Consider the following 17,154-nt stretch of genomic DNA (forward strand, 5'->3'; position numbering starts at 1 on the left):
CACCATCATCCATGCGGACACATTTCTCTCCTGTAACATCACTATTTTCTCTCACACACAGTCTTGCAATACCTCAGTTCTTTGGTCCTCACGTCGCTGGACATTGGCAAACTTCTTCTTTTCTGCTTCACCCTTGGCTATGTATACCTGCTGCCCAGCCTCCCTTTTGGCTACCTGGTACAGTTCTCTGCTACCCCCATCCCTCCAGGCTTTCCAGGCCTGTTTCTTTGCTCTAATGGCTTATATATATATATATATATATATATGTGTGTATATATATATATATATATATATATAATATATATATGTGTGTGTGTGTGTGTGTATATATATGTGTGTGCATATATATATATGTGTGTGTATATAAATATATATGTGTGCATATATATATATGTGTGTATATATATATATATATGTGTATATATATGTATATGTATATATATGTATATATATATATATCCTTAAAATCCTTAAAAATGTTTTAGCCCGAAGGCCGTGGCCTTGCTGGGGCACCACTGCTGAATGAGCTACACTAATATGTGAATCCACCTCTGATACGTGGCACTTGGTCAACAAGGGAGTTCGATGCTGCTGCCCGCATCTGTGTCTCCTGTCGTGAGGTAGATTCATCTGGGACCCCCGACAAGAAGAGATCCAGTTTAGTTTTAAAGAAATCCACATCCACACCATGCAAGTCTCTCAGGCATTTAGGGAGGATGTTATAGAGCTGTGATCCTCTGAAACCCAAGCTGTTGCAGTATCTGGTCAAGTATTTTGATGGTGATGTTGGAATGTTTGGCACCATGCAGTGGCGCCCCGTTGTGCGGTTGGGGTAACTTTGAATGCCAAAGTTTGGGACAAGACCCTTCAGGATTTTCCAGATGTACGTCACTACATATCTCTCCCGCCTTCGCTCTAGGGAGAAGAGGTTTAATACTTTCAGTCTTTCCCAGTAGCTGATATTTTGCATTGAGACGATCTTCTTTGTGTAGCTTCTTTGAATTGCTTGAGTTCTGCTGTTAGTGTTATATTGTGTGGTGACCATGTGGACTTTTAAGCTAGTTCCTGCAGAGTGTTGATTGGGCCAGCAGTCGAAAACGAAATAGAATAATAATAATAATGATAATAATAACAATAACGATAATAATAATGATAATAATAATAAAGTGTTTATTGGTACCCTACAAATATGGTATTAATTCAAATTCAGTTTAAATGAAGTTTTTTTAAAATTTGAATTTTCAACTGTTAGTATCTAACAAATCTTCATCCAGACCTGATCCTAGTGCTGGATGTTCAAGAACCAAATAAAGGGCAGATTTTCAATCCTGAGATCATCCTGATTCCAAAAAAGGTATAAAATGTCTAAGTAGAGCATATGTAGACTAAGAGTCAGGGGTCCTGGACAGACAGGCAGACAGAATTTTGCATTTATTATATAAAACATTAGTATTGATGTAATTAACTTACCCACTGCCTTAAAATTGCTGGCTTTGTACCAAAGCCAGGTGAAATGCTTAGCGGCATTTCATAATCTGACTTCAAATTTCACCATGGTCAGCTTTATTGTTTGTCCTTTCAGGATTGATAAAATAAGTACCAGTTGTTATCTGGTTATCGACTTATCCCCTCCACCAAAATTGTTGGCTTTATAATTATTATTCTGTAGTCTTATTTCTATCATATGTGCTTTCACTTCACTACCGAGTGCATCTCCATGTGCTTTGAGTATGTGATGTGGTTTGTTGTGATGCTCTTATTTTTACTGTATTGAAAGAGTTTTATGTAGGATGTGTGCGGTGCCTAGTAGTGCTGTTTTCGTTATGTTATATATACTTGTTAGTCCTGATGTTTTGTTGTGTATTAGTCTAAATATTTTTTATCATACCTAATGCACCTACTATAATGAGAAGCTTGAGAGGCGCTTGGATGGAACCTACACTAGCCTCCTTATGAGAGCTCAAAAATCTCTCGTGGAAGTGCCATCCAACCAAAATACAAATATATGGGAAACTAGCACCTGTGTCATCTCTTGTGAAAGCTAGGAGAGTCCAGTTTGCTCATCAACTCACAATACCAGAGGGCACACACTCTCCTACTCTGATGTAATCTCCAGGGATACAGGCATCCAGCAACAGGACCTCCGTAATGCTATGATGGACCGTGAAGTCTGGCATAGCATGGTAAATTCCATTGTCTCGACCACGGTCGAACAATGATGATGATGAGAATTGTTTCTGTTTTTAGGCTCCACATTTGAGTTACCTCTATTTTCAGATCTTTTATTGTTATTTATGTCAGGTCACTCTTGAGTGCTACTGGTAACATGTAATCCAGTACAACCTGTCATATGGTCGGGTCGTTGGTGACTAAACTTGGCAACCCCATCAAGCTTGCTTGGTGAGGATGGTGATTTTTTGGACACCCTGCAGGACAAAAAATAAGACCCATCAAAGGACAGAAGAACTACTTTGTAGTCAATGACCAATTCAACAAGTACTGTGTTGCAGTGAAGTGCCTGTGTGCCTCATTGACCTGGAAAGCTCTGCTGGAGGGAGAGAAATCTTCAGGTAGGTTTTACCAGGCCAGACACATTGAAGGGTAGGAGACAGACAAAACCTTAATGACAATGAACTGAAGATTTGGCAGCAAAGCATGGATTTAGTTATCGGCAGGACCTAAAAGATCAGATTCCTGGCTTTGAACTAGCAGGATGTCATGCAGAGGATCTTGAATACAAGACAATGGATGAGACCCTAATATTCCTAGTTAGATGGAAGCTGTGGGACCACATGGAGCAGTACCATGTGACTCCTATAGTATGCGCGATTGAAACCTCTATGGGGGTGTCCTATGGGACGACCTAATTGAGATTATTGTTATTATTATCATAGAGCAAAGTTACATATTATTGCTAGAGATGTTTTTAAAGAGTTATATTCTTTACATGGTTAGACATCCACTGGTTTATTTGCATTGTGTGTTTGCAAATCTATTTTCCTCATCAAATGATTGATAGACTGACATACCAATGTAGTTTCAGTCATTTGTAAACCATTCTATGTGTTTTGATTACTCTGAAAATGATTGGAAACAGTCAATAGTTGGAATGTGATCTCCTACAATCAGTCATTGAAGGAGGAGTACCTTAGTACAAAAGCTGACTGTAAGTTACATCATTGTATTCCAAGTGTGTTCATATCAATATGTGTTGATGTTATAAATAATTATTGAATTGATAATAATGTGATTAAGTATTGTCTTTCACACACGCACTCTCTCTCTCTCTCTCTCTCTCACACAAGTTTTGACTGACACTAGTGTTTGATAAATTACGTAGAGTAAGAAACTGATGATGATGATGATGAATACATTGCTGTGTTAATAATTGTAATAAGATGCTGAATACCAAGAATTTAATAATTATTATGCAACAGCTGTTAAGATGATTGTAATAGTGATGGAGATGATGGTAGTAATATCAAAATATTATAGGATTAACAAAAGAAGCTTTAGTGTTAATTCAATTATCTTCACTTGCAAAATCAATTTTGTTGTTGTCACTAATTGATGACAGTAAGACTGGAAAGGTGGTGCAAACTTAGTTTCAATAGAATTTAGCTTTGAACATCTACGTCTTGTAAAGACAAAAAAAAAAGATATAGAGAAAGAAATGGCAAAGTTAAATCTAAGATGGAGAGAGAGGAGAATAAGTAACAAATGAATGGATGAGGAAACTGGAAACAAATGTGGAATATCATGTATAGAATGTCTGTATGGAATAAAACACAATTGGTGAATGATACATTTGCAAATAGTTAAATGAATTATGCTGAAAAGAGGGAGACAAACAGAATGAAAACTAGGGTTACTCTTGACTATAAAATGAAAATAGAGCAGAATAACTCACTTCTAAGCATTATAATATTAATTTTTGGACTGTTAAATATTTTGGAATATACTTATCCATGTTACAGACATTGCTCAGTTTGAATTCCTAGTGACTTCTACTTTTCCTTGTTAATATTGTTTATTAAGGTAACGAGTTGGCAGAAACGTTAGCATGCTGGGAAAAATGCTTAGCAGTATTTCGTTGAGGTCGACTTTGCCTTTCATCCTTTAGGGGTTGAAAAATTAAGTACCAGTTGTGTACTGCGGTCGATCTAATCAACTGGCTTCCCCATCCCTCCAAAATTTCGGGCCTTTTGTCTAGAGTAGAAAAGAATATTGTTTATTTTCTGAACCATATTTAACTAATTTTCATCCTACCATTGAAGTGTGTCTTGTCATCATCCATTTTCCACAACTATTCACCATCACACACCTTTCATACTGAATACGTCTTTTTCCACCAGAAGGAAACCTTTTTTTACCAATGGCTGAAGTAATAACTCTTCCTTCAATTTACTTCTGTTTTTAACAACAATATTTTCTTGAGCATTAATTACATGACTTAGTAATATTTATAATTTCCAACAAGCCATATGAGCAGTCAATAGTCTCCATTTGATGATTGCTTATGTGAACAACAAAGGTTGTATATCATGTGAAGCTGTTGACATGCTTGGTCTGCCTCACATATTTCTCTCTTCTCTCTCTATTGTTTACTTGCTCAATCATGATACTTTTGCTATGATTTTTCTGTATTCTAATATAAGCTAATACTGTGTGTGTGTATGCTTTATATCTCCCTTGTCTTGATCATCATGCCAAAGTTATAAACGAGCATCACCATCATAAAAGTGTTATCATTCATTTCCAATCTTCAATAAAAGCTGATCTGGCTGTGAGAAATATTAATCTAACATGAAAACAGGTGAGACTGGGTGCCAGGAAAGGCATTTAGCTGTAGAAAATCTGCCTCAAAAAATTCTGTCTGATGCATGCAAACTTGGGAAAGTAGGCCTTAAAAATGATGAAAGACAGCGATCATCTTTTTGACATTAAACACATCTTGCATTGATGAAATATCACTCCTGTCTCCTTTAATAACTCCAAGTCATTGTACACTACACTGCATCCTCCTTCAAAAAGAATACAATTTCTGTTTTATGGATATAATATTTCATGGTACAAGACAAAGGATTTGGTTTTATGGCCAGAAATAAGTTCAGTTTCAAACTGTTGCTGATATTTAATGAGGCTTACATATCTTCATGCTCAAACATTGTTGCCTTAAAAGTAAAAAATAATCTGTCAAAACAAATCCTTGTTAATATATGATAACTGTTTCTGTCTCCTATAACTTATTGTTCTTCTCACATTTCTAACTAAAAGCAAGTCCTGTATTCCCTTCGGCCTCTCATCTGTCATAGTAAAATGCCTCTCTCAATTATCCTTGCAACTACCACAAATGGACATTTCCTCTAATCCTCAAAGGTTCAAGTTGAACCTGAGTTTTATCATTCTCTCAAGTCTGGTAGAACATGCTGTGTCTAAGGACAATGCTAGTCTTGGACTAAATTTCTTTTTAAAATTAGATTGTCCATAATAAAGAGTTTTATATTAATCAGAATATTTGAACCCCTCTCACCTCATTAGTTTATGGCATTTTGTGTACATGTATCCTTATATATATATATACATATATATATATATATATCAAATAATATTTTATATATATATATATATATATATACTCAGAGATATAGCAAGTTCTGCTTCTGAATTTAACACAATGTCAGAAACCCTTCAATGTCACGAGCTGGTATCTTAGGGGTAGGGCAAAATGCTTGTGCTCCTGAGATAGCTGCTGAAGCTATGGAAGGTTTCCTGACATTGTAATAGATATAAAGGAGCATGTTATACTTTTGAGGATTTTCTGCATTTTATGCATAGGGTAAAGCATCAATGATGCTTATTTCACCCATGTCATATATTTATAAAGTCTCCTTCTTTTTGGTTTTCTCATTCATGAGTAAATCTTTACTTTTTCATGATTATGTCCTTATGCGCATAAGTATGCAGCTAAATACAAACTATTGAGGATAAAAAATGATTACGTAAATTAGCAATTCCAATTTGTTTAACCAAAAGTAAAAATGCTTCCACAGCATTCTTCCATGTGTTTTAGCAGTAAAATCTATATAAATTACTTGACAATAATATTAGATGGACTTTCCTGTGTTTACTTTTCTAACATATTTCAGTTGAAGGTAGCTAAAAATTAGCATTCACAAAATGTAATAAAAGAGAAAATTTGGAGCAGAATCAACCTCAGCTGATGATTAGTAGCCAAAGCTAATTGTCATTATATGGAACAGATTCATTAATGATAAATTCTTTATGATATAGTGTGTTCATTTACTGTCCATTGTCATAATAGCTTATGATGGAAAGCTAGCAGATCTCAACTGATGATGCGTTAAGTACTTAATAAATAGGATGGTGTTAATTGTTCTTATAACAATGCCACTATTTTAAACACCAAATATCTATAACTATAAAACTACCCAGAGAAAGTCTTTGAATTTTCTAATCATTGATATGTAGATTTAGAGGAGGATAAATACAATTTTACTGGTTTGAAAACTGAATACTAGAAGCATTAACAATTCAGTCTTAGAATCTAGCTTCAAAGAATAATATAAAAACTGAGCAAATTGCCATTGAAGATTGTTTTTGTATATTTATTATAAAGTTCTATTGTTTTGTGCTCAAAATTTCATTTTATTGTAGAATGTGAATTTGCAATCAATAGTGAGCTGTTTCTAAAAATATAAAAATTCTACTGTTGCACTTCTATAGAGAAATTTACTATCATTAAAATATTATGCATATTATGTTGGGCATTGCAGACTGTTCTGTAAATTACAGAGTATATCAACAAGGAGTACTTCATCACTACAAAAGTAATATAATATTGACTGAAGCCAACTAAAATTTTGATTTGGTTTCAGTTGAGAATTAAGCCTAAAAAAAGGTAAACAATGTTGATACAATAACAGATGTAAAAAAGTGTGTCCAGTTCTCGAAGTTTTCAAAATTTTTATTAGAATGCAATATAAACATAATAATTAATATTTTGTTTACTTACATTACACGACGTGTTTGTATGCCCCTTCCACAAGTGGCTGGGGATTGATACACACAAGAATCCCATCCATCATGTCTCCACACATATTCCTTACAATCAGTTTTGCAAAGTTTGGTTTGTATTTCTGCCTGCAAACAATAGAAATAATGGTGAAGAATTAGAGTTAAGCTAAATTTAAATCTAAGATGATAAATTAGGCTTGTATTCATATTCTCTAAACCCAATGATGTCTCTATGAATGTTATTACATTTACAATATTAACTAAAACTAATGTAGCACAGGGTGTAGGATTTATGTTTTCTTTGACTGATGACATAATCGAGAAACCAGAAAGTTTAATTAGAGACCAAAGCAAGGTTTTGTGATGATAGTAATCACAGGATTTGTCATGAGAACTTCAGAAAACAGGATCAGTTGTTACTTAGGTTTATGTGAGAGCTAAATCAGCTTTGTTCCGAGCAAGGATCAGATCAACATTCCACCTATTGGAGAATTTATTCCTCTTCATAGAAGAATGGTAGGTAGGTTTATGGTGAAGAGATTTGGGACACATCTTTACAAGAATGATGTTATGGAAGTTGCTGAATATTATAAGAATGATCATGTTTCAAATGGTTATTTAAATATCAAACATGACATTGGCACTCTCAGTTCATCTGTCTCCCTTCCTCTCCATCATATATATAACTTTGCCAGCTCCCACCACTGTGTCTAATCCTTCCTCCTAGAAAGTCAACTCTCTGGACCTCCCTCTCTGTGGATGTCTACTTGCAACAATTAATGCCATAATTCTTGAAAGGTCTCTGAAGGCTATCAGCACTACTGCCTCTTTCTTTTGACCCAGTAAATAATATAAGAAACAATGAGACACTTCATTAGGACAAACTACTTCAGGCTAATGACCATTTCTGTAATTGTTGAGATGTTCCATCCAGATATGGACAACAGAGTAATAGAATACTTTATTAGAAGACAAGGCTGTAAGAATCAAGTGGTATTCAAAAGAAATTAAGAGGCTCTGAGTTACCTGATCACTAACTGGTAAACAAAACATCAGATTGGAGGTTTCTGAATGTTTTGTATGGTAAGGATGAAGAATTCTGGATTGTAAGACATTTATGTGAACCAGGATGTTATTGGGTAGATATGCATTTAAATGGCAAATGCTGTCTCTGAGATTTAAAAGAGGTATGGCAGTGTGACTGTAAGAAACTATCATATGAAAAAAATGAAGGGAGTGATGTTGAATGAAAAGGTGTGGTGAGTTGACTTTGTTGCTGCAGCCAGGGGTTGGAACCCAGCCATAAGAGAAGATAAGAGAATGATGGGGAGCTAGCAATGTAATTTGTTATGGTCATGGCCAGTCAAAGAGAGGCTTATTTAAGTGTTAAAGCTTCAAGTTGATTGGTATTATCTAGTACATTCAGTTAGGTGCACAATTTGTTAAGCTCAAAAGCTGGTATGGATATTAACAAGTATATGATCAAAGCAGATCGACTAATGATGAGAATTATAGATTTGATGAGTTAATGGAACATATCAGAAAATCAAGAAAGAATCATAGGAAATCTATAACAACACATGATATGTTAAATTAAATGGAAATTGATATTGGAAGAGGATATGGAACCATAGATCATGTGTTTCCAGTATGATAGATATAAAGAAGACTTGATTTTATTCTATTCTCAGTAGTTTAGTAGTGACTAAGAAAGTTAGTGGGCCAAGCAGAAAACGAAAGTGCTATAAACCAAGGATTACATTTTAGCAGCAAATTATCTTTATTTATTTGTTTTCTTGAGACAATAGATCAGGAACTTTGTCATGGTCTCCTTGCAGAGATATATTCAGAAATAATTTCTCATCTCGAAGCATTGTCAAAATTAAATAGACTAAATTTTAACATTATAAAGACCGGTCAGAAATTAGACTGTGGATTAAGGGCAAGCAGTAGGTATGAAACCTGTGCAAGTTCATTCCTGATTATTTTATTTACACCAAATGTACAAGAGTTGTTAACAGAAAGGGCAGCCATGAAAATATTTTATTGGTTTGCCCTGAAGACATACTGGAAACCCTTGATAGTTTCACTGAATTAGGTGATACGATGAGTGTTGGGAGCAAGAGTCAAATGACTGTAAGAGGTGGGATTAAGATAGACAGAAGGGTTTCTATTGTTATTTGTAAAGAAATGTTAGTGAGGGATGTGTTGAGTTTATGTTGGATGAGTGATAATAACTTGAAAAATGACAAAGTGCAAGTAGGTTGAGTTCACTTGGATGATCTGCATTTTTTCCAGTCAGATCTTTAGAAATGTGTCTCATAACTAAGAAATAAATTATATTAAATATATTGTATATACTAGCAGATAGGTCACACTTCTTTACCAAAAATTCCAAGGAAAATCAGAGGTGTGACCTATCCGAAGGATCTGAAATAGACTGGTGTATAAGTAGTCCAGGCATGTACCCTAGGCCTTGGACTTTTAGTTTCCAAGTTGTTATGGAAACCTTTTTGTGATGTCTGTTTCCTAAAAAGTGGAAACTAGGAGTCTGTGTATTGGTCTTTTTGACAACATCGATTCACCCTGTTTTTTAGTTTAAAAATTTTAATAATTGCAAACCCTAAATCATGAATAAGAGAAAGAGTTATGAAATAGGTTTTAAGCTGAAAATAGTGGATAATGCAGAATAACATGGAAAATCGGCTGAAAGAGTTTGGTGTTTGAGAAAAGGTGGTGAGAAGATGGAGGAAGCAGGAGGAACAGCTTAAAGAAATGCCAAATTCAAAGACAGCAGCATGGTTTGCAGCATCTCCATGCTAAAATCTTGAAAAAGAATTGTGATTAGGTTGTAGACTGCAGAAATAATGGTCTCGGTGTAAACAAAGCCCTTCAGCTTATCCAAAGTACCATCTTATGCAATTTAAGTCCTCAGTAGGGTAGTGGCGTACGAGATTTATGAATAGATGTGGATTGACACTATGTCAAAAAACTCATATTGTTCAATAACTGCCAAAAGACATTGATGAAAAAACTCATTATTTTGCAAACTTTTTTCTGAAGGAGTGTAAGATGTTTCAGTTCTCCCTAGAAAATACTGGAAACATGGATGAAACTTCCATGTATTTTGATATGCCGGGAAACACTAATGTGGATGGAGTGGGAAACAAAACTGTTACAGTAAAAACTACAAGGCACGAGAAACAACATTTTACTGTAATGCCAGCCTGTCATGTTGATAGAAAAAAAACTTCGTCCAATGGTTATCTTCAAAAGGAAGAATATACTGAAGGATTCCATTCCACCAGATGTTATTTGTGAAAGTACACCCTAAGGAATGGATAGACAAAAACTTAAATGCTTGGGTGGATGAAATCTGGATGAAAAGACCAAGAACCTTGCTCAAACCCAGAAGTCTTCTAGTATGGGACATGTTAAGCAATGAAGGCTTAGTTGATGGAATACCAAACAAGGTAAGCAGTCATTTCTGGTGGTTGCACCTCTTTTTTGCTGCCACTTGATGTTTCAGTAAATAAGTGTTTCAAGACTTAGATTCGAAAATTGTGGACATCTTGGGATGATATCTGGTGAAAAGGAATTTTGGAATTTACTAACGGTGAGTCATTGAGAAGACCTGGACTGAGCTTAGAAGTAGAATCGGTGACGAAAGTAATTATCTGGGAAGAACTAATTATGAAGACCTTCAAAAAATGTGGCATCACAAATGCTATGGATGGCACTGAAGACGATGAGGGTTTGGCTGAATCAAGCACAGAAAAGACAGAGAATGAGGATGGAGATGAACATTGCATAACTGATGATGAGCTGAATGGCTACGCAGTAACTGATGAACAAATGAAAAGAATGTTTGACATTGATGATGATGAAGGAGAATCTTTGGGTTTTAATCATGATGAAGTTTAATAATCTCTATATATAAAGCTGAAGTTGTCTGAGTATGGCAGGTTTGGTAGCCTTCAACTAACACTGTCTCCTCCGAGACCCTGCGGTGCAAGTTGACCAAAATTGAAAGTATGATAGAAGGAGGCTTGTTCTTTATTCCGTAGAAAATAAAATTCAAATCGGACCATGTTAACAGCAAAAATTATTTACATCAAAAAGGTGCTTTTTTTCTATGAAAATCCCTATTTTTTACGATTTTTTTACTGTTGTGTCGCCATTTTTCGGTGTATTTCAACCAGAAAAATGTTCACTTAAAGAGAATAACATGCTACATAATGCAAAATTTTTACTTTTCAAAAATTCCAATTCTAAAGGGTCGAAACAAACCTGAGCAACGCTGGGCGATACTGCTAGTTATATCTAAATGAATAAACTCTTTTCTTATGCAACATTTTTTTCTGTTCTGTTTGTAATTCCAGATATTTTTCCTGACGAGTTGATACTTATTTTTTTTTTTTTTTGTCGAGTTGATTTATCAATTAGACTACTTTCATAAAGTCACCTCTGCAAAAATGTTTTAATATTTGTCAGCAAAGTTTTGCAACAAAGGTGAATATTTGATAATATTTAACAGATGTTATGTTGTGTCTGGGGAGAGACATTTTCTTTTTGTGCCTTATAATGTAACACACTCACTGTTAAAATTTCCACTTATTCCTTATTTTTATTTTCCTAAAATTTTCGTTGTGTTTTGCAACCTTTTCAATAGTCTTGACTCTGTCTGTTCTGTCCGGTGAGTGTGTTATATTATAAGGCACAAAAAGAAAATGACTCGCCCAGACACAATAGAATATGCTTCAACACACAAACTCATATAAAGAACCTTGCAAACCAAATCCCAAAACAAAATAACAGATGTTTGCTATATTTACATTAAAAACGGGCCATGTAACTTCCCAGATTATAGTGCGACCTATCTGTGAGTCAATTGCAAATACCTGCTTTGACAACACCAAATTATCCACTGGTGTGACCTATCCATGAGTAAATACGGTCATCAATTAATAATAAACACTAGGATTCATTAGCAGCACAAAGCCAGAGGTGTGTAACAGAAGGGTTTTGAATTAAATGACTCTGCTCTATTACATGCATGGTATTTCTTGTTACAATCTCCTGAAGGAATGGTAAAACACCTGTAGGTTAAAGTTTAAACCTAGGGATGTTTACTTGCGATATAGAACAATAATACTGTAAATTGTCAAGTATGGTATGATACTCTGGCTGTCTCAGATAATAGTGAAGTTGGTAAATCAATACAGCATGATTTCGAGTCATGAATATGTGGAGATGTAGTTGTTTGAAAGTAGAAAGTCATCTGGGTCTCCAGTTCTATGTTACTGATACCTACTTCATAGAAATGTAGAATTTATTTTCGGTTTTAGATTCTACAAATTTGTCAACCATTATTTTACATTCATTGCTTGCCCATGCTGGTGACACGTAAAAAGCACCGTCCGAGCATGGGAGATGCCAGCGCCACCTGACTGGCATCCGTGTCTGTGACATGTAAAAGCACCGTCCGAGCATGGGAGATGCCAGCGCCACCTGACTGGCATCCGTGTCTGTGACATGTAAAAGCACCGTCCGAGCATGGGAGATGCCAGCGCCACCTGACTGGCATCCGTGTCTGTGACATGTAAAAGCACCGTCCGAGCATGGGAGATGCCAGCGCCACCTGACTGGCATCCGTGTCTGTGACATGTAAAAGCACCGTCCGAGCATGGGAGATGCCAGCGCCACCTGACTGGCATCCGTGTCTGTGACATGTAAAAGCACCAACCGATTGTGGCCGTTTGCCAGCCTGCTCTGGCCCCTGTGCCGGTGGCACATAAAAAGCACCCACTACACCCACAGAGTGGTTGGCATTATGAAGTGCATCCAGCTGTAGAAACTCTGCCAAATCAGACCTGAGCCTGGTGCAGCCTCCATGGCTTACCAGACCCCGGTCGAACCAACCAACCCATGCTAGCATGGAAAATGGACGTTAAATGATGATGATGATGATGATCAAGGATGCTTTAAAATTGTGACATAAATAGATAATGGAAGAAGTAATTCCTGCTTCATTCAAGCAACACACTTTGCTGAGAATCCTTCAATGAATGGATTCCAATGCAAAAGTATTGCCATTAATTTTGTGGTGAAAATAGGAGGTTTATGTTTCAGATTTGCCTAGCTATCAGGATCAGAGCCATATTAATTCCATAAAGGTTGACATAGTTTTTCACTGAACTAGAAGTAGGAGTCAAATTTCATATAAATCACACCAAGCTGTCTTAAAAAGAGAAGGGAGCTATTGAATAACTAGATGGTGAGAAAAAGATGGGCTGATCATGACTGAAATGTCTTTGATCCAACTTCTGTTTGTGTTGAGGCTAAACAGATCATGACTAAATCATACAACTCACTTAGCCATGGTTCATCACTTATGGACTCATTGCTTTCATAATGTGTCTAATTAAGTCACTTCATTACGTCTTTATTTAATAACCATTCTCATAATTGGAATATTTATTGTTTTTACATCAATCAAACTCATAATAATCTCACAACTGGATTAGTCAATTGTTAGAACATCTGAGGCACTAATTCCTGGTAGTATTTTTTTCTAGATCTTTGCATCCTTATTTTAAATTCAACCATGGTCGGCATCACTTTTCAACCTTCCAGAATCAATAAAGTAACAGTCCAAGGTAGAGGGAATGGGTTTGATTATTAATGTATTATTTTTGTCTGTGGTATTTTTGTCTGTGGTATTGGAAGCTGTTCTAGGTTAGACTGCACCTGATGAGGAGAATGGTCAGAGGTCGCAGTAGCTCACAGTATTTGTCACCTGTGATGTTGGTAGTGCTAAGATGCATCAGCCCTGCCTTTCCCATGGACAACCTAAATGATATGAAGAAGGAGACCTGCATGGGTAAGGAACACTCAGAGTTCAACTTGAGGTCTTAAGCAATAAATCAGAGGTTCAGCCCCATTCCATATTGTCTAACAATTAAGAAAAATTATGATCTTGTTTTTAGCTGTACAGCAAATAGCTGAAACATTTTCAGATAAAATGTTATTTTTATTACACTTATCTTTGAGAAAAACACTCCACGATAATGTGAAAGCAATTTTATGAAAGGATAATAAATGTTTTGGAATAGGTTGATGATTGCATCTAAGTATAATATTAAAAAGACAATCTGATGGAAAAATTATAGTATACAGTTTTTTTTTTAATCTTTTTTAAGAAATTTTTTATATCTGAGACATTTTGAGAAAGTATTTCTCATAACATGAACATAAAACAAAGAACAAGTTGTTACTAAAGGTGAGCAGTAGATTATTTTTAGAGTAGATTAAATGTGCTAAGCTGAACACCTTGTTTCCATTCACATTCTGAGATCAAATCCTGCTTTAGTTCTCATCATTTTATGGTTAAAATTAACACCACTTAAGAATTAAAGGAAGGTGGGGTGCAAATTAATTGATTGATGACTGTACACTATTTTGTGATTTTGTATCAAAATAAGATGTCATTGTTAAAATCGTTTTAAATATAATAGGATCACATACTGGACTGTAGTTAAAATCTGACATTTTACATAAAAAATTTGTTAAATTCAAACACGTGATCAGATTTTATTGGTTAACTCTCTTCTAGTCAGTGGGTATGTCAGTATTGGAAGCTGTTCTAGGTTAGACTGCACCTGATGAGGAGAATGGTCAGAGGTCATGCTTATATTCAATTGTCCTAAACTGACATACGGGATGACAGAATGTAGCTGTAGCTGATATGGGAGCAGAGAAAGGCTTTCTCAAAAGATGCAGATCTGAGAAAGAAAGATCAGGTGTGTTCAGTGATACAAGAGTCTGAAATGGGATTCAATGGGGATTATAAGATTAAGAAATTAAGTGCATCAATGGTGTAACAATAAGAGGAACAAAGCTCAGTGCAGAAGTGATAAAAATAAATATCGGAGAGGTGCACAGTTCAGTGTTAAGCCAGTGGTCATAAACATTTGGTCAGATATCTTTTCACTGATATGAGAGTGAGTGTCGACCAAGATGTGTGTTCAGTGTACAAATTTGGGATGTATTTTGTAAATAGTGATGTTTTCATTAGAGGAACTGCTGGTGGTGATGGTGAGGTGGGAGGAAAAAAAATAGCAATAGATTTGTTAAAGTATAAATTTAGTATGTACAAAATTTAGCCCTGTATGTTAGATGTGGATTTGAAAACAAACAGGTTAATGAAAAAGCAATTTAATTATTAGCTTGTTGCCCTGTCTCACAGAAATGTCAGCTAATCACGGCAAACAAATAAGGAGAATGACAGTCAAAGTATGTTCTACTCTTTCTTGCTGGAAGACTTGACCCTTAAAAAATAATAAAACACTGAAACTGAATTAGTTTTCCAGTTCTTTTTGATAATATAGAAAGAGAAGATATTAGAAATGATTAGCTCTTAATTGTCTGTGATTATGTCTTTTAGTCAGTGCATGTTTAACAAATTAGCTATAAAATGTGCAAATAAAAGAATTCTTAGTAATTTTAATTGAATTTTCAAGTTTATCATTCTGAATATGCTCCAAGGTTAGTAACAGTTTTATAGTTTCAGTATTAAAACTGCAGTTTGAAGATATTCTTAATTAACTACTAATTTAGAATCAAGCTTGACTTGTTATAGACTAACAAATATTCCTGTTCAGAAATTAACAGTAGGTTAAATTTTTCGACTAACATTTTGAAATAATTGCTTCAAAATATTTTCTTGGAATGAAAAGAACATATTTTTCTTATCTCTCAGAATACCTGTTAAATATTGAATCATGGGAGGGTCATATTGCCAGTTAGGACATGCACACACTTTGTTCTGTTTCACTTCTTTCTCACCAGTTTATTAATTGATTGCTTCACTAATTGTTTGATCAATCAATGGACACATCACGATAGAAATAGTGCATGGTAGGCACATCATTAATCAAGCTGCTACAAGGAACTTAAGGACTCTGACAAGCCAACTGATTCATTGATCAAATTTATTAGTCAAGGAATTAATTATTTAACTAGATGACTAATGAAATGCATCCAAAGTGTGTGTTAATATCAACAAAGTGACCCACCCCCCAAGATGCAATAACATCTGTTTCAAGATACTTCACACCAAGAAACTTACAAAACAAATACAAAATTGAAATAATTGTCCAATGTTTAAAATTCATAAAGTAAACATGAACATATATCCAATAAGTAGAAATAGAAATTATTTGGTAATAATTAATGATTTTTTATGTCTAATTACTAATGTGCAATGTTTTAATCCTGTGTAGGCTGACACAGGAATAAACTAAAGAATTTAAGTACGAAACAATTGCTAAAATATATTCCTGTGCTAGGTCTGGACAGAAGAGATAATAAAAGAGAGAGAGAGAGAGAGAGAGAGAAATAACAGAATTAGAGTGAAAAAGCTAAAGCTGTGATGCATTTATATAATGCAATACAGCAGTTGACAACTAAAGGAAAGAATGGCAAATACATAAGTTATAATTTGCTCAACTTCAAAAGTTTTTTTGACAGTCAATTCTTTGGGATTAAGTGAAGCCTGAAGAACATAATGTTTGTATAATGAGAACTAGGCATCAGTTTTACGACGGTTTTATTGGTCTTCAGATAGATTATGAATCCAAAGATGAAGTCAATTTTTTTGTTGTTGATTCTGTTACAAATACAGGTTTTAAAAGATTTCAAGGATAATTTCATTTGGAAAAATGACAACATGATTATTGACCCTTGAACTAATCAATGTTTTTAATCAACAATGAAAGAAAATATTATTGTGACCTGACCTCATATTTCCAAGTTGGTTTGACTGTTTGATTTCTCTGCTGCACTATGACCCACCAGATGGTCAAACATCAGAGATTCTAGTAATTAGTTCAGATTCATTGAGTGTAAACTTAATAGTAACCATAAATTGGAATCTGTCCAACTTTCAGTCTTTTAAAGTTCAATCTCCACACTTGTTAGATTTTGAAGCTCTGTCATTTATTACAGCATACAATTTTATTTGCTAACTTTGTGCATATTTCAAATTGAGTTTTCTTATTTTCTCTTTCTGTTTTCATACTTAAAAATTTTATGATTAAATCATTGAACACAAGT

At 34.8% G+C, this 17,154-nt stretch overlaps 1 protein-coding gene across 13 annotated transcripts in view; it reads right to left on the minus strand.

Moving 5' to 3' along the window:
- The window catches only part of LOC115220760 (thrombospondin type-1 domain-containing protein 7A), a 1,292,425-nt gene that overhangs the window by 105,132 nt on the left and 1,170,139 nt on the right, over positions 1–17,154 (minus strand). For all 13 annotated transcript variants that reach the window (XR_005002721.1, XM_036510587.1, XM_036510592.1 and 10 more), the window contains one exon: positions 7,037–7,164. Coding sequence is in view for 12 of the 13 variants with exons in the window: in XM_036510587.1 (XP_036366480.1) it covers positions 7,037–7,164 (128 nt within the window). In the remaining variant the exon portion in view is untranslated. The remainder of the gene's footprint in view (positions 1–7,036; positions 7,165–17,154) is intronic.

The sequence above is a fragment of the Octopus sinensis genome, linkage group LG17, assembly GCF_006345805.1.
Source record: "Octopus sinensis linkage group LG17, ASM634580v1, whole genome shotgun sequence".
Taxonomy (NCBI): Eukaryota; Metazoa; Mollusca; class Cephalopoda; order Octopoda; family Octopodidae; genus Octopus; species Octopus sinensis.